This window comes from Rutilus rutilus (assembly GCF_951802725.1).
Source record: "Rutilus rutilus genome assembly, chromosome: 7".
Lineage (NCBI taxonomy): Eukaryota > Metazoa > Chordata > Actinopteri > Cypriniformes > Leuciscidae > Rutilus > Rutilus rutilus.
The window spans coordinates 16,706,320-16,730,787 of NC_140221.1; the positions used below are offsets into that span (position 1 = coordinate 16,706,320).

At 36.7% G+C, this 24,468-nt stretch overlaps 3 protein-coding genes across 6 annotated transcripts in view; 2 read left to right on the forward strand and 1 right to left on the reverse strand.

Annotated features, from left to right (window-relative positions):
- Positions 1-3,451: 3,451 nt before the first annotated feature.
- Positions 3,452-17,758, forward strand: rgmb (repulsive guidance molecule BMP co-receptor b). The gene is made up of 3 exons (XM_084415222.1): positions 3,452-4,091; positions 11,243-11,769; positions 15,078-17,758. The coding sequence occupies exons 1-3, from the start codon at positions 3,986-3,988 to the stop codon at positions 15,750-15,752; spliced, it is 1,308 nt and encodes a 435-aa protein (XP_084271348.1). The 5' UTR covers positions 3,452-3,985; the 3' UTR covers positions 15,753-17,758.
- A 461-nt stretch (positions 17,759-18,219) lies between these two features.
- Positions 18,220-20,676, reverse strand: LOC311292952 (uncharacterized protein). 4 transcript variants are annotated; one of them, XM_084412795.1, is made up of 5 exons: positions 20,624-20,676; positions 19,708-20,028; positions 19,202-19,264; positions 19,020-19,089; positions 18,220-18,928 (listed from the first exon to the last, which is right to left on the reverse strand). In XM_084412795.1, coding segments are annotated over exons 1-5 (492 nt in total). In that variant the 5' UTR covers positions 20,661-20,676; the 3' UTR covers positions 18,220-18,927. The 4 variants fall into 4 exon arrangements, with proteins under 4 accessions (XP_084268921.1, XP_084268919.1, XP_084268920.1 ...); XM_084412793.1 differs by having other exon boundaries at positions 19,020-19,125; XM_084412794.1 differs by lacking the exon at positions 18,220-18,928 and having other exon boundaries at positions 18,943-19,089.
- Positions 20,677-23,349: 2,673 nt separating this feature from the next.
- LOC311293743 (leucyl-cystinyl aminopeptidase-like) overlaps positions 23,350-24,468 on the forward strand; it is a 30,269-nt gene continuing 29,150 nt past the window's right edge. The window contains exon 1 of the mRNA XM_084414233.1: positions 23,350-23,459. The gene's annotated coding sequence lies outside the window, so the exon portion shown is untranslated. The remainder of the gene's footprint in view (positions 23,460-24,468) is intronic.

Below are 24,468 nucleotides of genomic sequence, written 5' to 3' on the forward strand. Positions count from 1 at the left end.
CCCTCTTACGTGTTTTTCAGCTCTATCTGCAGTAATCAAACGCTCTCCTGATCCTTTACTGGGTGATTTGTTGGGTGCGATCATGATAGTATTTCAATGCCTGTCGATCACAATCATGGAAACTCATTAGAATGGTTAATTTAGCGTGCTTTGTTTAGTGTGCTTCTTTCCATGCTGTACATTAAACACAGCAAGAGCCTTTACAAAATGAGGTGCAGTAATTACTAATGGTAAAACGAATGCAGTAGGTGATTATACACCATTTATCCTTGTACACGTCAAATTAGCGTCAAGTCAGTGAGCCTGATGTTTTGTTGGATCAAAATATCCAATTTCTGAAGTAGTAACAACTAAAGCAAGATTTTGCAGGTCAACCTCAAGAGTCATTCTGACAGTAAGACGTATTATACATTAAACATGTACAGCTGCAGAACAAGGGTGACTGCTGGGACACGGAGAAGCTGTAAGACTATGCCGTTGTCCTCTTACCGTGAAGGGGAATGGCACTGGGCTCGCCTTTTTTCACTGACTGACATGAAAGTCTCAGGCAAGTTCAGCCATGTTGCCTTGATGTTGTCACTGAGTTGAAATGTTGGGGTCAGCGCTTTGTGGGAGTTGGGTTCAGGCCCTGGCCCTTCCTCTTGCAGCTGTGTGGAGGGTTGTTGTCCGGAGCTGGTATGCTCTCAAGCTCGTCTATTGACGTATTAGGAGAAGCCAGCTGGACAGACAAAGCACAGTTAATAAAACTGGCTAACAGCCCAATGCCCTACGGTACTGATAAACAAAATCCGATGTATATTTTGTTGAAATGAGGCATATTTTGTTCAAAAATTAATGCGGATAATTAAAAATGTAGATTTCATATTGCCCATAAAGCACAGGCCTCTGCTATAGAGGTTTGGGATTAACATTTCCAGCGAATTTCATGGCTAAAAAAGGTCCATTGTCAATTGTCAATATAGCGTAACAATGTATAAAGCACAGTTCACACAGAAGTCACTTTAAAGCCAATCAGGTTTCTGTTGGTCAGCACGGATAATTCACATGACCAATTTGAAAATGAGCTAAATCTGCATGGGGAATAATAATATTTTGCAGGAAAACGGTAAATGTGACCATGTTGTTTTTTTATATTATTTGCTTAAATATGCATGGATGGACTGTTGCATGAATGTTGCATACAAGTTGATGTCTACGTTTTAAAATAGAACAAAAAATTGGATGACAAAAAAATAAATACAGATTTCATTCACTCAGATTTCACTCAGCAATCATTTGAGTTTGATTGTTGACGTGGCGCTAATTTTTATCCTATCTCTGAATTTATAGGAAATTCTATGAAACATTGAATTTATTCACTCAAAATGCAATTCGCACATTCGCTGACTTGAAAGCACTTCTTTTATGATGAGCATAAATGTCTATATTAAAGTTCATATTTCTTTAGGGATCACAATGATTTTTAAGAAAAGGGTTAATGAAAGCTTGCATATACTATCTATCAAATTAGCTAATGGCAATTATAATGTCAACTTGATGCCTCGCAGAATTACTTTGTGGTTTGTAGGGGCACTTAGAGGTTATAATAGTGACTTGCCATTGACCTATATTCAGATGTGCCAGAGGGGACCAAGCTGAGGCCCTGACACATCTGAATGCTTGCTCTCCATGACCAATCAATAAGCCATTATCACTGCACTCTAAGACAATACACACTCTGTGTATCGTTTAGGCTTATGGGACACCCGCATTAGGACTTCAATATCATACTCATGCAATTGATTTAGGTCAACTTGTTTTCCTCACCTTAAATAAAAAAAAATGTTTTGGCTTTTGGATAGTAATTCTATAATCCGGTTCCCAAGCAGTGTCACACTAAAGTGAGAACCAGGCCACTGTAAAGACCCCCCCCAAAAAAACAAATCCCCCTAATCCTAAGGCTGGCAAAGTACTTCTTACACCTCGCCTGATTTTTGACTGACCACTTAAGCCGTGGAAGAAAACGAATTGGGTTTAAGGCAGGCTTAAACCTCCACGCTTCACACGCTGCTATCCCATTAAACTGCTGTTCCAATACTCTAATCAACTTACAAACTTACTGCTTTGCCCTCTACCACAAAAGCAACAAAACACAGAAGAATTTCCAGTGTTATCGTTTGAATCATCCCTGCGAGACGTACTGTATAGCGCAGCATAACCCAATTTTGTGTATTTATATGAAAATGGGTTCATGTTTAGTCTCCTGGATTCTCTTTAAATTGATTTTGTATTGTGTTGACACTGTGGACCTGGTCTTGGATTTCTAACACTGCTGCTCCCCTGCTGGACAGCAGTAGTGCTGCTTTCTCTACAGTAAGAGGGTGTTTGTGGCCCTATAAATAACACTTTCACTGTAGCTATCCAGCACAGGAAGTACGTCTGTATTAATGCCTTGTGGTCTTAGCATGTTATTGCTAAAAAGCTGATGATATCATCCTATAATTGGCTCAAGTCTGATTTTCAATTAGAATTTTCACATAAAATATGCAGCTTTAGATTACACCCTTAGAACTGTTTATATCATCACCAACCTGCAGGTTAGGCCATAATAGTCTTACTATATTTTACAAGAAACATTATTTCAGTTAGGCTCTATATCTCTTTAGCAATAACATAAAACCATAATAATACATATTTTTTATTTGTGCCCTTCCAATTTAATCTTTGTTAGCTTTCCTGGGTGTAACTTTCACTGTGACTTTAAGTGTGGCTTTTTTTGTATTTTTTATTCTGTTGTATTTTTTAATTTTAGTTTTGCAGTGTTTTTTTTTAAATGTGTATCTTAAAAATAATAACTCAATGCTGTTGCGTTCTCTCGCAAATGTTTTGCGTTCCCCCAAGAAACTTTGCGCTCACTTGCAAAACCTATGTGTTCTTCTTTTGAGATTCTCGGCGGAATGCAAAAGCTTAGCAAGGGAATGCAAAACCATTGAAAAAGATTTTTTTTTTCATGTCTTTTTTTCTTTTTTTTTCTTCTTCACCATGTCCCATTAGGGGCTCCGTACTAATACTGTAGCCCCATATGTGCACCTGAACACTTTTGAATTGAATGGTGTATTGAAAAGAATTGCACATTCTTTAAGTTTAATGAAGGCAAGTATAAAAGGTTTCTAATTTTATAATAGACTACCAGGTATCAAAAACTAAAATAAAAAAGAATACACTTTTTTTTTTCAGATCGTTTTGGAGTCAGATTAGGTTACTTTTTTCCCCAACTGTTTGTTTATTTCAGTTAATTTCATTTAGATTCTGTTTTAATTTTTGTTAACTGCTACAGGTTTCCATATTGCTCTCCAGTTTTATAATATAATAAAAACAAATAATTAATTAGGCTACCTAAGTCTCTTTAATAAATTATGGGTGATGTTACTATGGTACTATTTTGTCCTGGTATTCAACTCAGTTTGTTTTTATTCTCAAAAATATAAAGGAAACCCAAAACTCGTCTATTTTTCTCCCTGCTGAAAGTGAGAGCTCTTGCTGTCAATCTGCGGCTGGGGTGTATGGTTTAGGAGGAGGGGTTTTGTGTGTCGGTGTGGGCGGGGTTTCCGCTAAACTCTGGGTTAGGTTGATTCACTATCGATCATTGGGGAAAGACAGGGCTAGATTTCCTTGTGGCGGATAAATCTGATGTGTAGGCAACATGAATCGGGCGATCGCGGGGCGCAGATTAATTTTAGCACGTTTACAGCTTTCTTTTGGACTGATTATCTTCGCCGATTAGATAAACGCATACAAATGAAATAGCTGTTGTTGTTTTTTTCTCCCGTGTTAAGTGTTTTGGATCGGACTTGCCAAAATTGCTACTTTGTTTCTCTTATGGACGGTGTGTGTTACCTAAAAAAGTAGTCGCGTCTTAACAGAGTTCCGCGTCCCGTGAAGTTGGGAGAAGCGAGGCCCGATCTCTTGACCCGTGGAGTACTCTTGAGTCTCTCTGGATGGATGGATGGGTATGGGGAGAGCAGGATCTTACTACCCCGGGGCTGAGCGCCTCATCTCTCCGGTACTACATCTACTAGTGCTCTGCACCCTCTCCTCTCTCACTCGCATAGGTAAACATGCTCTTTCCACTTTTTATGCATGATTCGTTGGACATTAACTTAGAATCTAGGCAATATTAAAACACCTTTTATAAGTAGCTTTTGTGTTAGGAGCTGTTTAATTGTCGCTTTATAAATACTAAATAGGATTTACGTGCTAAAGTATGACAGTGCTGGTTAATATTCAGGTATGTCCTTACAGAAAAAAAGTGAATTATAGTTGTTTATGTGACGGTTTTACAGTCTGAGGCAGTGTACTTCATCCATCCGTGTCTTCTTCTTGCACACTTGTGTCTTTATTTCTACTAAATGTAGTGCATTGATTTACGCGTCCCTTTGCGCTTCACTGGATTGGTCGCTTTTTAAAGGATATTAAATATTTATGAGTGATCGTAATATTAATTAATTTCTCGTTATATGCACAAGTTATTGTTTGGTTCGGTTTTATTTGTTGTTTGCTTTTGCCATTGTGATAGCAGGCAGCATGGTGTCAGTTGCAATAATATATAAGTCATGGTGATCATATTTGTTCGCGTAGGCCTACATCTAGCTTTTGATATGCTTATTTATTTATTTATTTAGGTCTTTTTTTTGCGGTAGCCTATTGAATTATATATATATATATATATATATATATATATATATATATATATATATTAAATAATCCATGTACTGCTCAGTTAGTGTAATCAGTATTTATTTGTTTATTTATTTACGTACTCACTTAGAAAACTAAATTCAGTTAGTTTGGTGCCTTTGACCACTTTGGACAAGTCTTAAATGATTTCGTTCAAAATGGGTTGGCTTCTGAGCTGGAGACTGTGAAGACTACACATTTGGTGCCCTGTTTTCCCCTTGGCACCTTGTCAAGTGCTCCACTTTGGGTGTCCTGGCCGTAGACTGTGTTAATGCCATTGTGAATTAAGAGGATGTGGAATGCTGCTGGGTGTCCATTGAGCAGTCACACCTTCATAATTAATTTAACATGGACCCCGGCCGGGCAGACAGGCATTATGCACTACACTATTCTTCAATGAAGCAAAAAATATGAAATAACTCTACCTAAATATGTGTTAAACATAATTTAAGGACATTTTGAATTACATTTTTTATAAGTCATATATATATATATATTATTGAAAATGAAATATCCTTAGTGTGACCATTCCAAGTGTTATTGTCCCTTTTGTGCATTTAAATTTATAACGCTTGATTGGCTTCAGTTTTCTACAGATGTGTGTTTGTTTCCCCTTCAGTTGCAATATAAGAAAAAATACAATGTAATATAAAAAATATTGTTATATTTTTCGAACAGCAGTCTATATTCAGTAATCTTTCAAGAATACAAAACTTGAGTAATTTTTGTCTAACACAACTGCATGCTTGCTGTTCTTTGATTTCATTTTTGGATATTATATCTGGCTGTATCCTCTCTCAATTGATTTAGTCCCAAATATACATCTACCCCTTGGTGGTATTTGATTGGATTATAATCTTGGCAGAAGCAAAAGACAGTTGCAGCTGTTGGGTTTCTTTATTTTTTATTTATATAAAAAAAGAAAAAGATCCTTTCTCTTTTCTCATGCCTGGAATAGTGCTTTATTGTTATAGGGTTTGCAGGATTTTACAGGCTACCTGTAAAAAGGTGCCTTTTAAAACTTGTTTAATAGATGCTTTTTGTGCTTAACTGTGACAAATCATACTATAATACTGACCAGAACCATGATGTTCTTTATTTGTCTCGTGCTGTAACAAGGTTACGAAATGCTTGAAGTCACAAATAAGAAAGGCTGACAAACTAACATATTAAACCAGATTCCAAAGTTCAGTGCGATACAGTGTGAGCTCTGAATTTAAGGCTGGATATGTCATTTAGACATTGGGTCTTGTAAACCCCCCACCCCTGCTTTCTCCAGATCTTCACGTTGACTCCTGGAGAAGGGGTGGGCCTGTTGACCTCTCTGCCCTGGCCAAATTCCACATCTTGAAATTTCACTCCGCACACACTCTTTGGGCCCCTCTACAGCTGAGAATGGCTGCTCAAACGGCCGGCCACCCTGAGAAAATATTTCCAACGACTTAATAGCAACAAGGGTGTGCACTGTGCTCGAAATGAGACGGATCACCCCAACTGCAGGATCGCAGAAATGAGCTGAGCCTGTGAAACAAACATTGTGTTTTCTCTGTCCTGTGTTTTACTGTTCACTTGGTTTTATGATCTTGACAGGAATAATATGCAATCTACTAGCTGTTTAATCATTTAAATAATTTAATTAAATCAAATTTTAATATTAAAGACATATTATGAATAAAAAAGTTTTTTTATTTAGGTTTGTGGATATTTTAAACACGATTGTTTTCCCCTTTAAAATGGAGTCAAATGTGTATTACTGTCAGTTACTGCCCCTGAGCATTTGTTTATTCTACCACATTAGCTAAAGACCCAGTTAAGTGAGACGTTTCAGTGTTTAGGTTTAACATTTGTCAGGACACTTAGACATTCTAACACTAAGTGTGATAGTCTGATCTCCCCCCCCCCCCCCCCCCTCGTCTGCCAGTACTAGCTTAGGATCTGCTGCCCCCAACTGGGTGTCCCCTAAGACATTCATCGGAAGTGTTTTGCACAGAGAGTCAGAAGGATTCAAAGTTGTAAATAAAGTAGTTCTTACAAGAAAATACAATTTGGGTCTTTCTGCTTCAAAATGTCATGTCTAATACAATGTGTTTCTTGCCATTTCTTTTGTGAAATTTACTAACAATTTCGGAGTTAAAAGGTTTCTCCATATGCTCTTTTTGAGGATATGGCTGTGAATTTAGTTGCACTGGGTCACTTACACCAGGTTTTAAGGGGATTGTCTGGTGACGAAATTGCATTTCAACAAGCAACCAGCAAAAACAACTAATCTCCAGAATTGCTGTGAATTGGATTATGGTAGGGTGGTTGCTTTGTCACTGCATAAACGTCTAGTCTGCATTAAGATTACACCCAGTTCCTCACAAAATATCATAGATTATAAACAGACAGCCTCCCCTAACACCTCACACCATGCTGCTGAGACGAACAATGGAGGCACATGCGTTTGATGGGCGGCGAGGTCACATATGGCCAGTGGGACTCCAAGAAAAGCCTCTCTGTTTCTCTGTGATATGTAGGACATACCTACCTAATACGGTTACATTTGCAGCACAGCCTTTGTCGTTTCATACCCTTGCCCACTTACCCGGGTCACGATTCTTTATTTTTCGAGCAAACCGCTGTTTGTTCATTCTTCGATATTACTTGCTTTGCATCTGCTTTGAGCATCCGCTCGGACTATAAATGGGAATGTGCCGGAGATGGCTTTGTCTTGCATGCCTTGCCAAGTATTTGAGGTTTTTATTTTTTTTTGTTCTGGTACAGATGTCACTGGAGCCTTGCCTGATAAAACACAGCGGGAGGTGGATGGGAGCGGGGACTGCCTCTTTCCTCTCCCTTTCCAGCCAATGTCTTTCCAGCACAACATCAACATGGCTTCGGCCAGGCTACCGTATTGTCTTACAGCATGTTTCTGAAACACAATCCAGCCTGTGCTTTGTCATGCCTCCTTCTCCTCCAGCGCAACGCGGATCGGCCGATCCGCTACAAGCAATCTGCGCAGCAGCGCGTCATCCGATAATCAAATCAGATGCATTTGAATCCACTACGGTGGGAGTTATTGGCGTGGCAGGCAGAAATGGGTGGCCCTGACTGTGTAAGATAGAGTCATCACAAGCGTGTTAATGGAGAGGCTGCAGCTGATATCAGATTAGGACGGCCTCTCTCTGAGCTAATGCAATTGGGCCGCACTCAAAAGTGAGGCATTAAGACTCTAAGTGATGCAGTCGTCCTTTTCTGGGAGATGTTTTTCTGCTTGTGCCATGTCATTGGTGGCTAATTAAGGGCGGCGCATGACATGATGGGTGTATTTTCGACAACAAGTGTGTATAAAATAGGGCTGGGTTGAAAATATTGATTTGATCAATATGATCCCAAGTATCCATCTTTTAGTCTGTGATGTTGATGGGTGACCATAACCTCACTAAACGTCATTTAACGCGCTTCAATCGCAATTAGCTTTGTGCTTTGTTACTTTTGATATGAAACAAAGTCTCAGCTTTCAAGTTATGTCAATTTTATCACAAAATGCAATCAGTGAATGCCGTTTTATTGTAGTGTGAAAGATTGCTGTAGCAATCACCTCTTTACTACTAGTTAAAGCATGAAATAAAGAAGAATGAACATCAGAAGGTATGTTGGATGATACAGTACATCGTGCTGAAATGTATCATGTCTCCGATATCAATAAAACAGCTTGTAAATAATGTCACGCATGTCACATTTACCTCAGAAAATCCTTTCAGTGACCATTGAAAAATAACTCTAGAGAGGACTATTTTGCTAAATATATGCACCATATTACATATTTTTACTTAAGCTGTCCTTCAGTATTTAATGTATTGGAATAAATTCATCATGACAAATTTTTTTTTTATGAAAGCGAACATTTAAATGTTTATATTTCAAAGAAAGAATTGGAATAGAAAGAAAAAATTATATATAATTTTATATATAATAATAATATATATTATTAATATTATTATAAAAACTGCCTTGCAAGTTTTTGTGCAATTTAAATGTTTTTACACAAATCAATTGTTAATTTGAACCAACTAGGGATGCACGATATATCGGCCACCATATCGGTATCGGCCGATGAATGTTCATTTTTAATGTTATCGTTATCGGCCCGATAAGAAAATCTGGCCGATATAAAAAAGACGGTAAATAATGTTTTATTTCCTTCAGCTGAGACACTTCAGATGCGCACTGTTCGCCATAATGGTTTTTGAATTGCTCGAAATATGATTGGAATCACTTAGAAAAAGTAAAAAAGTGCAAATTATAATAAAAAAAACTACTGTAAAAGAATGTTGTATTCTTGTTGTACACCCGTGTTTTAGTGCGTTGTTATGGGATACTCAGAGTTAGACCTTCATGATTAGAACAGTCAAGTTCGCTTGCAAAGCCTTTTGTTTTGTGCAATTGTTAGTTGTAATATTATGTTTATTTTGTGTATATATTCTGTATGTACAGGTAGCCTATATATGATTTATCTCATGTTGGATGCGTTTGGTTAAGTTTATTAAAGCGGTAGTAAAGCGCTTCAGTTTACCGGTCATCTTTAGCTTCAGCGCACGCAACTGAAACCGCAATGCACAACATTAATAACTATGAATGGCACTGTCATATTATAACATTATAAAGAGAACACTGTTGTAATAAAACATTGTGAATTATTTGTGTTTAGTTGCCGTGTTTCTGTGCATTGTTACGGGGCACAACAGAATTACAAATTCTGACTGGCATCGGTGCATCGCTAGTACCAACTGACAGGGTTTCCTGTATAGTTTACAAAATTTGTTGAGAGAGATTTGTTCCCTTGAGAAAAATGTACATACTGTTCTTGATATATATCCAAATGAATCAAATCGAATTGAAGTGAGATTGGAATTGATTCGAATCGCAAGCTTGTGAATAGAAATCGAGTCAAAACCTTAAAAGTGTTATTGAATCGACATCAGGTGAAGCGAGTATGTAGTATTCAAAGAAAACACTTTTAATTGTTACTCTTTGACCACCCTAATGACACTTTTAGGAGGTAAACAGTTGCATTTAGTTTGCATGCCATGACTCTTTTGTGCTTACAAGCACATAATGCTGCTTTTGTGTGTATAACAGCGGGGCCAGAAAAGTGTTTTTCTCATTTGAAGTGCCGTTTTATTTGATTTTATTGCGGTCATAAGCATTCTCCTTTGTAGATAACAGGAGGTTTCACACACTTGTTGAGCAGACTGTTAATGTTTCTAGACCATAATGTAAAACACACATGGAGTCACGTTGTGAGGAAAAGCACAGTCCACTAGCACACCTTATTATGGTTAAGCAGTTTAAACTGGTTTATGACACGAGCCACAACAATGGCTGTTAGAAGATTCTAGCTTGTATTTGTACTCCTTTGTTCATACACTGTGTTTAATTGGTTAAGTCAGTATATTCTTTTAAATGTCTTTTTTAAAACGCATGTGCCAAGTTCTTAGAAATGTACTCTTTGAATTCATTTTGGTTTCATATGGTTTCGAAACCATTTTTTATACCATTTTAAAGACAAATTTCAGTTTAATGACTTAAATTGCTGAATGACAGTTTAAATATGTCATGTAGTGTAACCATCAAGTACAAAGTAATAACATACAACGTTTTCCTTACAACGTGTGGATACATAAGATATGAGTGAACTGAAAAAGTCGGTTGTACATTTTACAAACAATTACTCCGAAATGTGACATTTTTAAAGTTTTATTCTAAACTTTAAAAAAATATTTTTTTTACAGTGTACACATCTTTATCATTATCTTCAAAAATGTTTTTTTTCAAGGTAAAGATTATGTTTACGAACATCAGCAAATCATGAAAATAAATTAAAATATCATAAATATGCTTTTTAATGACAACTAACCTTGCATGTCTTTAAAAATGTCACATTATTTGATATTTTAAAAGACTTGTTGACTGACAGTCATGAGCATATATTTTTTGCGCATTGTATATCTTGATTACACCAAATTACTTTGATAAGCATTTTTTTTCAAATATTAATAATATTATGAAAACTGGCTCGCTGTTGTTGTTTTTTAAATAAATAATCATAAAAAAAAATGTTATATGTATTTTTTTATTAATTTAATGATTTTTTCCCCCCTCTTCGTTATGGAATCAGGATATGTTGTATTACGCTGGCATTTAAGTCAAGTCAAGTCAAGTCAAGTATATTTGTATAGCGCTTTTCACAATACAGATTGTATCAAAGCAGCTTCACAGTATTAAATTAAAATAATACAACAAGGTTTGTTTCTAGTGGAATTTATTGATAAAATCAAATTAGATATCCCCAGAATATCCCCATTTAAAAATATTTAATTTAATTTAATTTAAATCACAAATGAAAAACATGCTCATCATTGAAGAGGTGTATTGAATTTGTTAATTATATGTACGAGTTTCATTTTCGAATAAATGAATATTTATTCAAATGAGTTTTTTGAAATGGAGATTGTTCAAAAACAATGTCTCCTTTCTTTTTCAGGTGAGAGCCAGGTCCAAACTCCACAGTGCCGCATCCAAAAGTGCACCGGTGACTTCGTCTCTCTCACTTCCCATCTGAACCCTTCCCTGGATGGCTTTGATACTGAGTTCTGTAAGGCGCTGCGGGCGTACTCCGCCTGCACCCAGCGGACCGCCAAGAGCTGCAGGGGCAACCTGGTCTTCCACTCTGCCATGCTGGGCATCACTGACCTCATGAGCCAGAGGAACTGCTCCAAGGATGGGCCCACATCGTCTACCCATCCCGTCATCCCCATTGAGCCGTGCAACTATCACAGCCGCCATCACCAAGCATTGCGGCCTGGGACAGGGACAGGGGTTCCAGAGCTCCCAAGAGCGACCTATCTGTTCTGTGGCCTGTTTGGGGACCCTCATCTTAGGACTTTCAAAGACCATTTTCAGACATGTAAGGTTGAAGGGGCATGGCCCCTCATTGATAACAATTACCTGTCAGTGCAGGTCACAAATGTTCCAGTGGTATATGGATCCAGTGCAACAGCAACCAATAAGGTGAGTTGTTTTTATATTTATTTTATAATTATTTAGTTTTTTTATGTGGAGAACTATTTCTTTTGAAAAAGAACTGCCTCAGAAGTGTAGCATATTTATGCTGCAAAACAATAAAAAAATTAAAAGGTTAGAAGGACTTCATTATATGGTTTAGTTATTGTTAGCTACAATTAAAATTAACATTAAAAGTTATATTGGACCCCAATGAGTTTCGTTGTATGAACAAAAAAGCACTTGAGATATTTTTCAAATCATTGTTCTTTTGTGTTCCATAGAAGAAATAAAATAAAGCTGAAATAAATGTTAACTTATATGTAACAAAACTTGAATAAAAATTTGAAATGTTGCCTTGACTGAAAAAAAAAAGAAGAAAATAAGTACTAAAATTAATAAAACAGATTTTTTTTTTAAAAGACAAATAGAATTGTTAAAATCCTAATATAAACGACAAGAGCACATAACAAAATGACATTAAAGGGAAAACTGAAAATCTAAAAATAAAAACTAATTCCAAATATGAAATACTAAAATGGTATATAAATAAAACTAAAATAGCACTGGTTCATTGAACTAACAATGAACAGCATTTTTTTTAAACATAATTTATTAATCTAGGTTAATATTAATTGAAAGATATATTTTTGCTCACAGTCAAAATATGATAATTTATACAAATGTTAAAAATATATTAATATATTTACAATTTAACAAAGATAAATAAATCCTGAACATGTTTTGTTCTTTGTTATTTCAGAGCTTAAAACTTTTAGATGAATTTGATCATATGAAATTGTAAGTTTTTCTTATTTATTTCAAAGAAAAATTGAAAATGTGTACTGTTACACAATGTAGCATGATAAAATGTAAATATCAATCCACATTTGACTGAACAGGCATACAGTTTGTTTTGTTCCATTAATAAGTTTAGCTTTTTTTTTGTTTTACCTTTTATAAATCACAACGTTCTGCGTTGTTATTATCTTTGTTTGAAGTGTATGATGTCTCTATATACCCTGACTATATGGATAAGATTATCAGAAAGAGCTGCAGATAAGACCAAATAACTTTCAACTTTGACCAAGTATTCACAGGTGCAAGTTAAACAAAGCAAACGGCTCTAGTCTTATGACTAACACTTGTGACCAACATGTCTGTGAAATTCTAATATCATTAATGTCTGGATGCAGCCTGCGCTGTGGCGTGACCCATAATATGGTGACTTTGAAAGAAGCCTCTGTCTTCAGTTTTTCAAGTCTGGGGCTTATAGTCAAACACACCCGCTTGCACACACGCGCAGACCCATTTCAAATGTGCTGATGCAGAATATTGACTGCTAGCAGCACGTTTACAGATTTTTGTAACGTGAAACATCTGGAAGCTTGAGAATATTACAGCCTGAACAGATTCGTCAGATACTCATCGATTTGTTAAAACAGTTCAGCTCATCGTTGCACAGATGTGGCTTCAAATGCTAAGTTTGTCCGCCCATGCTAATTACCTCTCGTTTGACCCCTTGACCTTGAAGGTGGGGAGCCATTATTAAACATTTGCAAGTAATTATTAGCATACACCGCTTAACTGAGGCCTTTTCAGCTGCCTCACCTTATGGCCAACTGGTCATCATTTTTCATCCTTGTCCTGTGTACAAAGCTGCTATTCATCCACCGCTAATGTAACGCCACACTTCTTGTTAGCCAGTGCTTTTGCTTCCCACAAATCTTAGAGTTTCACAGTCTGAGGACTGTATACTGGGTGCATTTCATGGTTAACACTAGCGGGGCGAAAAGGGTTTGCGGATCTGTAAATACGTGTAATATTCTAAAGAACTTCACAAATCCACATCCTGTTTTACTGTGATAGAGTAATTCTCATTTTCAGTGTTGGGCATAAAACCACTTTTGTTCTTTAAATGTGAATTGTGTTATTATTTTCAGCATTTGAAAAAATTCTCATATCCCAGTTTAATATGCAAAGACTGTAAATAGGCCATTTGTTCGTTGATTGCTCCAAAAACGAATACTGTGGTGTTATCAAAACACTGCTCTGTTTGTTTATGCATCCTGACTGGACCAACCGAGCAACTGACTCAATAAATGACGTGAATTTGTGGCTAGACTATATATTTGTCCAACCAATGGCAGATATGGGGAATGTTCAGGAATTCCTGTTTGTTTTCATTGTGGTAGAGATTTATTTAATGTATTTTTTTGTGAAGTATTATTCAACGTACAGCAATAGTAATTAATTAACAAATAACAGCCATTCAATAAGAATTAGCTTTGGCACAAAAAAAAAAAAAAAATGGTGATGGATAAAAATGAAATATGGACAATAAATACAGACTATAGTACCACAAGATACACAGAGTAAAAACAGACAGTTAAATAAGTAGGTAATGTATACATAAGGTGTAGCATCAGTTGAATATGATTGAACTGTACTAATACTTTGCATGTTGTTGTTGTTATTATTATTAATGGCGGTAACAATAATAATAATGCCATTTTTTATTGTTGTTTTCTAATGATCATTTATTTATTAATGTCGTCAAAAAGCAGAAATAAAACAATAGTTAAATTATTGATATTGGTCATAAAGCAGTATTGGTTCATCTCAACTATTGATGCAGAATATACGCACTTCACTGTTACTATATGCATTATTCACCATCAATTGTGATAAAATGGAAGTAGCGCTATATCTTTTATACTGTATTGTGAGTGAAACAGATTATTTTTAAAAAGTAGGACTTGGGTTTGAGACGAGTGCTTTGCACCAAAAAAAAAATTATTTACGGGATTTAAGAGCGCTAAATTACTAGAAAAGTCCAGCATTTACAAGTATGTTGTGTCACTGGAAGATAATTAGGACATTTTTATTGAGTTAAAAAAAGAAACTAGTGCTGCCAAATCGATTAATCACGATTAATCGCATCTAACATAAAAAAGTTTGTTTATATAATAAATGTGTGTGTGTGTGTGTGTGTGTGTGTATATACAACTTTTTTGTTATTAAAAAACAACAAGCCACACCCAGGTGAGAAAAAGTAACGAAAAAGTAACGTAACGCATTACTTTTCTTAAAAAGTTACTTTTTAAGAGAGTAACACAATATTCCCAACACTGTGTATATATATATATATATAAACAAACTTGTATGTTAGATTAATCGATTTGACAGCACTACTAGAAACATGAATGGATGACTTGTTCACAATAAAATCAATATTGCATTCATTTTCATTTCTTTTTTATGACTGAGTTGAGTTCGTGATTGAGTTCAACCATGCTCTCTGTTCTTCTTTTAAGGTCACAATAATCTTCAAACCATACCAAGAATGCACGGACCAGAAGGTCTACCAAGCCGTAACAGACGACCTTCCAGCCGCCTTTGTGGACGGCACCATCAGCGGGGGCGACAGCGAAACCCGCAGCATCTGGATCCTGGAGAAGTCGCCCAGTCGACACGTAGAAATCCACGCCGCCTACATCGGTGTCACCATCATCGTGCGCCAGCAGGGCCGTTACCTGACGCTAGCCGTGCGTATGCCAGAGGAGCTTGCCATGGCCTTCGACGAAACGCAGGACCTGCAGCTTTGCATGAACGGTTGCCCCACGTCAGAGCGCATCGACCAAGAGGGACATCTTCAGATGCCCGTGCTTGGACTCCAGCAGGCCGGCTTTCAGCAGCAGGCCAGGGTCGAAGCCCAGAGGGGCGTCTTCACCCTCGAAAGCGCATCCAGGAAGTGCAAGGAGCAACTGGAGGTTAAGGACATCTATTTCCACTCCTGCGTGTTTGACCTGCTCACCACAGGAGATGCCAACTTCACCACTGCCGCCTACAATGCCCTAAAGGACATGGAGACTCTGCACCCCAAGAAGGAGCGCTGGCATATTTTTCCAAACTCGACCGCTGGGCTGAGGCCGTTTTCATTACTCCTCAATGCACTGCTAACCGGCTTCCTCATCACTGTGCTTTTATAATGTGTACGGTGTTTTGATAACTGTTTCGAAGAAGAAAAAAAGATGGAACACAAGACTGTAAAAAATCAGTACTCTGGGTAAAGGGTGCTTTGTATATACTGTCTGTGTGGAGAATGAACGTTAGAATACGAACCTTCATTAGACTGTACATTTTGTGTAAATGATGTTTTCAAGAGAGCTGAATATTGTAGATTTTTGTGAGTGAATTTTGTGAGATTTCATGTTTTTGTCCTCAGGAGAGGAAATCTTAATGGAAGCACTTTATTTTTCTTTTCTTTTTTTGGTTTTTGCAACTAGAAAACAGTGTTCCACGGAACAAGTGCTCAATAATCTTTCTTGGTACACTCAGCGCGTTTTCTTTAATACATTTCTGTAGGTCTCTATATACGAATGGTACTTACCTCACCATTGTAGAACCGTGTTAAACAGTTTCACCATGTGGCTGGCATAGTGATTTTCATAGACATTTAACGAAGGATCATGTTGACTAGACATTCACTTTATCTGTATTTTTAGTTCTAGTACTCAGAACTGTCGAGTAACGTTGATCAGCAAAAACAAAGTGAAGAATTCAGGCGAACGCAGCAGTCGTAGGTTGAAGTGCACTTAATTCAGAAATGGGAATTTGTCCGTCGCTGACCTTTGGAATTGTATTGGAAGTTCGGTCCATTTTTTTTAAATGACAATCAGAATTTCTTTCGTTTGGTACGAAATCTACCTAATGTACGAACACAAAACATCAATCCTGAAGAGTGCATTTTAGAGACACCAAAATATTTATGCTAAAAGTTTCATCTTCTTTCAGACTAATTTCAGAGTGAGTGGCTCTCATTGAGTGAACTGGAAAATGGATGTTGCATAAGTGCTAAAGTGGGCCATGTCTCATTCCTGGTCACTCAAACGAACTTCCAGAATGGCTCCTCTCAAGATTACATTTATTAGCTTTGTCCCTTTGCCAAACAAACATTGAGTGTTAAGTTCCCTCTAGTCCTTGTTTTATCCTTGACCAAAGATATGACTCAGAACCAACACAATTATCAGAAATCTTGCCAGACATATGGGCTTCCCTATAGATTTTGTTTCCCAAAAATATTGGCATTGTCGTATGGTTTGCAAGATAGTGCCATAAATCAACTCACCTGACTTGGTTTTAAAAACCAGAAGTATGTTCAATGGAATTGGGATTTGGCCTCACATGCATTTTAACTTGAGCCTTGGTTCTTTTGCTGAATGCACATCAGCAGTGATTTCATTGAGAGCTTCAAAGCAAATGAAGGATATGCAGAAACACTTATGTCTCTATTTGCTTTGAGTGTTGCATTTGGCCTGATGGACACATAATTCATTTGATAAAATTGAATTGTATACCTTCTGGGCCTTACTGTCCAACTGCTACAGGAGCCACATGCCAACACTCCAGATACGCACGTTTCCATACCAAGACTTGCTACTGTAGAGACGTCATTGTTTAACTACTGCCAGTGCTGAAGAGCTGCTACAATACTGTGACGAGTGTAATCGATTGTATTTGGAACACTGGGAGTTTCGCAGGCAGTGATTGGCCGGTTCCGAAGCACGATCATTTGATTGGCCGAATGGCCTAAATCAGTGTACAGTGGGATTTTGTTTCCCCCCCTTAAAAACCAGAACAAGTCATCAGAGTGCAATTAAGTAACTGCAAAGGAAAGCCTTCATCCTGTGTTTTTTTTTTTTTTTTTGCATTTCGCATTTGATCTTGTGATCTCTTATATTTGTTGTGAACATTGTTTTTGTGAAGAGTGACTGCTCAATGTTTATACTTAAATTATTTATGAAATATAGTGTCTTGTTAGAGAAGTTAAGCTCCATACTCTTGCTGTTGAAAAACGTTTGAGATGTGATTGTACTGCCACCTAGTGGGTCACCATTGTTACATCAGTGTTTTAGTATTGTACGGATGCTGTTTAAAAAAAGGAAAAAAAAAGAGGAAAAAATGTGTTATTTAAAACAATAAATACATAAATTCCTTTGGCTTTAATATTTATTTGCCCCCACAAATTTCCACTCTCTCTTTAAAAAAATAATAATTCCATTGTGGCATAATCATTCATTGCTATGTACATTTACATTTATTAATTTGGCATATGGTCTTATCCAAAGTCCAAAAGTATAGTGTAACATTATAGCAGAGATGTAAACATGCAACCAATGTAATTAGACAAGTGTTCCTTAATATAATTGTTTCTTTATTTTTTCTGTAATATACACTACCTTTCAAAATTTTGGGGTCAGTAAGATCAGGGTCAAGAATATATGTATATATATATATATATATAACATTATATTATAATAATTTATTTAACAAGGAAGCATTCAATTGTCAGTAAAGACATTTATAATTTGACAAAATATTTAAATGTCAAAAAATGCAGTTCTTTTGAACTTTCTATTCATCAAAGTATCCTGACTTTTTTTATCACGATTTCCACAAAAAAATTAAACAGCACAACTGTTTTCCACATTGATAAAAGGAAGACATTTTTCTTGAGCAGCAAATCAGCATATTATACTGATTTCTGAACGACCATGTGACACTGAAGACTGAAGAAAAGTTATATTTTAAAATTAAAAATTGAAAAATAATTTAAATTGTAATATTTTGCAATATTTTTACTGTATTTCTGGTCAAATAAATGATTTCTTTCAAAAACATTAGCAACGAAAAAATCTTACCAACCATAAACTTTTGAACTGTAGTGTAATTACAAACAATTGTGAAATAAATGCACAAAAAAAAAAAACTTTAACTTGATAAAGCACTTGAGTCACATTCAATATAAACAAACTTTGTTTCAATCTTCGATAGAGTGTTATGCACAGTGATCTCATTTCATCAAAGGTTACTCATTGTCATTCAGATCAACAGTTCAACGGTGTTACATGAGTGGAAGATGACTTTACAAAGCCATGGCCTACATAAACAGCCTTGTAGTGCAGCTCATTTGTTGTATTGTGGATGTGATGTGGTTTTGAGCAGCTATCACACTGATCTGCCCATATCGAAGCACCTGTGTCTTTCGGTCTGCAACTCATCGAGACGCTCATCAACATTCCAGGTTCTCATTTACATCAGCCGGAGTTCCTTCAGCAGCGCGTCCAATTAAATCTGACAACCGTGACAGTTGTGTTTGAAAAGTCTGCAAATTTTGCAGAAGAAAAATATGACAGGTTTCATTTTAATTGTGAAAAATGTTCAGACAATGCATAAGCAGTAATATGAGCGCTCACCACTTTATGACGGCTTGCGCTGTCATCAATGTGTTGAAAATGGTGATTTTCAGGAGGAGAATTCTGAGAGCTTGAATAAATATTAGATCTTTGTTTGCTCTCACTTCTGCAAGTAAAGAAAATGAGTACAAAACAGACACTAAATTGAATTCTTAGGATTAACAAATTGCCTCTTACTGTACCTTCCAATAAACTGCTTTGATGGTCCAAACAAATATCGGACGTTTCTTCATCATCAGCCCTTTCTGAAATGCATTTTACAATATAACATGTTACAATAAGGTCCCTTTAGTTAACGTTAGATAATGCATTGCCTAAAATTGACTAACAATGAGCAATGTGTTTATATTAACTAACAACGAGCAATAAATCTTAAAACATTTAATTTAACTAAGATGCTTCAGAAGTATTTTCATTGATAGTTCATGTTGACTATACAGTAATGATCAATAAGTTATGGCAACATGTTTTTACATTGCTTTAACTCATCAAAATAAGTGAAGCAAATTAAAAAAAATTAAGTTATACAAGATTCCAAAAAATTTAAGTTGAAATGACTTAACGTCCAAGTTTATTGTACTTAAAAAATTAACGCAGCAACTGTGTTTTACAGTGAGTGGTTAACTAATGTTAACAAATGGAGCCTTTTACATAATGCAAGGATCGTGATAGTAATTACAGAATTTACCAGTCGTCTCCTTTGGGAATCCAGCATAGTGTCTGTGCATTAGTTGGTCGGAGCCTCGGTGACTCACAAAGCAAGTGTAGGACGTCCACTCGCTCGATGCCACAGAGATAAAAGACATTGCGCTCTGAATGCCACTGTGTCCTTGGAGTAAGTTAGAGACTGCTGGATTAGTTCCTCTGGTGCCACTAGAAATCCAGGCCACCTCCATCTCTCCTTGATGAACGTCATGAACCACACACACCAGTATGGTCAAGCCGCTTTGATCAGTGTTCAGATGAAATGGTGGAGATAAAATGACATGAGGGACAGCATCTGATCCCACTTTAGAGACAAGAACAGTATTCATAGAAGTTAGAAACGGTAGTATTAGTATGCATAGATAGTTACTCCACCTTTTTTGAAAGAAATTGATACTTTTATTCAGTAAGGATGCATGTATTGATCAGAAGATTATTTCAAATAAATGCTGTTCTTTTGAATTTTCTATTCTTCAAAGAATCCTGGGGGGGGGGAAAGGTCACGGTTTCAATAAAAATATTAAGGGAGAACAACTAACATTGATAATAATAAGAGCAGCAAATTAGCATATTAGAATGATTTCTGAAGGATCATGTGACACTGAAGACTGGAGTAATGATGCAAAAAATTTAGCTTTGCCATCACAGGAATAAAATATGTACTAATAGAAAACAATGGTCTTAAATTGTAATAATATTTCACAATATTTCTGGTTTTACTGTATTTTTTAAATAAAATGTATGATTAGTTTATTTCAAAAACCTTAAAAATATAGCCCAGTTATTGCATAAACAGAGTATTTAAAATTATATTATCTAATGAAGTGCCTTACTTGAGCTTTGTAATTGCTAAAAATGTTAGTAATTGTGCTAGCCTTCTTATAAACTCTACAACTTACTTGTAAAAAGCATGGTGGTGAGGAGGGTGGGAAGCATGTTGATGTTGTTCAGCTCTATGAGTTCAGCCAGGCAGTGAAAAGGATTATCAAGTTTCAGTCATGTGATTTCACACCCGCCATGGAATCTTTCCATCGGTGTGTTGCTGTGCCAAAATACTGTATGGCTGTGCTAAAATGAGAACACAAAGGCCTGTGCCGCTAAACACGCTGATACACTTAGTTTGGCATCAGGTTTCATTCATGGGGTAGAATAACTCGCTTGCAATAGCAATACAACATTCAAAAAGAGTTCAATTCGCGCATTCACCTCACTCCCGAGTTCATGATCATTTGATTTTCAGAATTTGTTGGTGCAGATGCAGATGTACTTTAATATAATGAAATAGACATACACAATGTTTTCCTGGTGTGATATGTTGTATTTCTTGTGAGAATGTGATGTAGAGTGTTTCCAAAGATTCACACCTGTTTTATGTTGGTTACTTCTGTGGTGAGAGAGAGATAATATCAACACCAACGGCTGTACCGGCTGGTTTGTACATCTGGATGAAATAAAACTGCACTTTCAAAGAATGTTTTGATCAGGGATATGCTAAAGATGCTTGATCTCGTCTAAAAGTTTTTGGCATGAAAAAAAAATAGCAGAATTAATTGTCCATTTTTTGCAAGTCAGTTTCAAGTCTTAAGTATTAATAGAAAAGCTTGAGTAAAGTCCTCGAATGAGACCTCAGGGCCTCAACTTATATAAATAAATATCTCTTTTTTGTTTTATTAAGTATACCAAAACAATTATGCAATATTACAGTCTTTTAGATTTTTTTTTATTTATTATTATTCATTATTCATATATTCATTATTGTGAATATAATATATTTTTGTCTAATAATTTCTAATTTGATTTCAATTATGTCAGAGCTGGCTAAGATTTATTTTCCACACACATTTATTATTTAATTAATCACTGAAAGACCAAAAAAGCAGAAATGTCCAAGTCATCATTTCAGATTTGGGTACAAGAATTGGTGATACTTGTTGGTGATAATAATAGTAATAATAGTAATAATAAACTCTTTACAATAAGGTCTAATTTGTTGACAGTTTGCTTTAACTAAAATTAACTAACAATGAGCAATATAACTTTACAGCATGTTAGTAAATACAAATGTTCTAGTTCAATGTGCATTATCTAATGTTAAAAGATACAACTTTTGATCTTAATAATGTATTAGTAAATGTGGAGATTAACGTGAATAACTGTTAACAAATGAAAACTTATTGTAAAGTGTTACCATAATGATAATAATAATAACGCTCCCTTGAGGAACACACACAGGACTTCTTGGTGTTGTCCACTATGATGACGTCAGCCTGTGTGTGTTTTTTCGGGCAGGTCTCGATATCGGATGCTTATTGAATTTGTTTGTTTGAATTTGTTTGACTCAATGATTGCTGCATCCGCAGCCTCTGTCCCAGCGAAAGTTAGGCCAGAGCCCACCACAATCCCAGTGCCAGAGCTGATGTCTGAGCCAAAGATCGTCCCGGAGCCTGAGCCCAGTGAAAAATCTGACCATGAGCTGGCAAAATCTAGGCACTTGGGAATGCTGGTGGAATATGAGGGGATGGAGTGGATCCCTGTAGATCCCTTCTACAAAGGCGGATGTAAAAGCACAGAACTCAGCACCCCTTATAAATTTGGAAGAGAGTGCTACTGGTAGCACTATGCCTGTTTCGTCATTTGAATTATTGATGTCTTTGATGTTCCCGTCCTCCTTCCCACCTCCTCTCTCTGTTTCGCATCAGCTAGAGAGGCCCGTCCTGAGGTGTCTGAATGTCCCACGTCAGCCAGAGAGGCCGTTCCAAACCTTTGTCAGCGAATCGTCCCTCTACCCCTTTAGCTCAGTCGGGCTCTGCCTTCGCTTTCCGGCTCCACCTCAGTCCTCCGGCACCCTGGCTTCACCTCGTCCACTCGTCCCCACGGCTCAGCCTTGGTCTCCAGGACCTTCTGTGTCGCACGGTCTCTTCGGCTCCGCCTGGGTCTCCACCGCCATCAGCTCTTCCTCAGTCTGCCGTCCCCCTGGTTCTGCATGCCAAGACTCCACCATGACTCTTCCCTCCTTCGACTCCTACGTCCTGAGATTCCTGCTGGGGGTTCCGCCATGGCTCCCCCTACCGTTGCCTCCTCCCTGGATTCTCCCGCTGTTGTCTCCACCCTGGCTCCTGTGGTTGTCCCGTGTTCTAGCTCTGCGTCCACCTCCTTAGCCCCCTCCCGCCCTCCCTCTGTTGGACTTTGCATATTAATTTGCATACATAGTTGTGCTTTTTTAAGATGGGGGAAATGTTACGGGTGATCTGGTCTTGTGTTTGCTTTGGGTGGATTTTCCACATGTTTAGTTCTGTTTCCTGTGTTTGAGTTTGTTTCTATGGTTTATCATTGATTTGATTAGGTGTGTATTCATAGCCTTGTTTTTTTTAATCAGTCTTGGTCTGTTCTCTTTTTACTATGTTGGTTGTTTCGGTCATATTTTTGGAGATAGTTTGTTGTGTTACATTTTGAGTTTGTTAAAAAATAGAATTACTGATGCGACTAAATCCAGCCTTTTATTTTACCTTGCTGCAACCACTCGCTGACACAGACATGACCTGGCTGTTTGTACGTGTTGACGGCTCTAGGTCATTCCTCTGCTCGGTGGCTCGAGCCCCGCTGTGTTGTCATTTGAATACAGATACACAGCCAGACAGCACATACTCAGCGGCTGCTGCAAACCAGGAAATTGTGGGCAGGACAAATGAAAGAGAAAATGAAAGCAGCCGACACAATGATACAGCTGAAATTCAGGTAAAGACACAAAACTGAACGGTTAAAATGAGTGTGTTCTTCAACAATGCTGTTAGTAGATGCTTGTCCTACTTTACAGAGACCACATTATAGTGTTACAAATACATTCCAGTATAGAGCTAGAGATTGTGTACTGTATAACAGCAGATGTCAATGTATTAACATGAACAGGCTATCACATTACAGAGTGAGGTCAACAGAGAACGCAGCACTGCTCTGTTTTGCCATGCATGTTATTTTAAGAGCATTTGGTTGTTGTCTTTTATTTTAATTAGCATTTCGATCATTCTAGCATGTGCTAGAATGTTAGGGTTAGGGTTAGTGATTTGCCAATCGCACATGCTCACTGTGAAATGTAAAGAAATTAGGAAATGTGCATATGGGTCATTCTCCAATTAGAGAGGCAAACGAGAGGCAGAATTTGAACATAAGAATGGTTTAATAAGCTATATTCAGTAAAATGTACTAACAAATTAAAAAAATTCACTCTTCAGATCAACCATCACTGATCTTTACACACAGAAAGTAGTCAAAATTAAATTCCCTCTTTTCTTAAAGGGGTGATATGCATTTTTGTTACACCATTGTCGTAAAGCTGGACGACACAACTTTTTCTTAAAATATAATAAATTATGTGTTTTTAAAATTGGAATTTGAATTAATTTAAGTGTACATCTTAAAATCTATGTTCACTATATAACCACTGTGTTAAAAATGTTGTATTGTTGCAATTACATCACAGGATTGCTCTTTGTTTAAAGTTGGAATGTGTAGATTTTGTTAGTTAAATATCTATTTTAAAACATAAATGCATCTTTTAACAGTGCTCAAGACGGTTTTACCTTAAAAAATACAAATATGCATACATTTTATGATCTTTTATGGTGGTATTTAAAGTTTAAAAAGAGGGACACTTGTCTCAGCAAATGAAGAATGACCCATATACAGTGATTTATTGTTATTAAAGACAAAGAGAACTTAAAATATTTACATATCAATAACAATTTCA

What these genes read in the sequence shown, in the direction of transcription:
- LOC311292952 (XM_084412792.1), bottom strand. Translation starts at nt 20,660, where the DNA reads ATGCTTCCCACCCTCCTCACCACCATGCTTTTTACAA. An exon ending in ATTCCCAAAGGAGACGACTG is followed by an intron (nt 19,265 to 19,707) that starts GTAAATTCTGTA and finishes AATGCATTTCAG; the next exon opens with AAAGGGCTGATGATGAAGAA. An exon ending in TCAAAGCAGTTTATTGGAAG is followed by an intron (nt 19,126 to 19,201) that starts GTACAGTAAGAG and finishes CTTTACTTGCAG; the next exon opens with AAGTGAGAGCAAACAAAGAT.
- rgmb (XM_084415222.1), top strand. Translation starts at nt 3,986, where the DNA reads ATGGGTATGGGGAGAGCAGGATCTTACTACCCCGGGGCTGAGCGCCTC. An exon ending in CTCCTCTCTCACTCGCATAG is followed by an intron (nt 4,092 to 11,242) that starts GTAAACATGCTC and finishes TTTCTTTTTCAG; the next exon opens with GTGAGAGCCAGGTCCAAACT. An exon ending in GTGCAACAGCAACCAATAAG is followed by an intron (nt 11,770 to 15,077) that starts GTGAGTTGTTTT and finishes TCTTCTTTTAAG; the next exon opens with GTCACAATAATCTTCAAACC.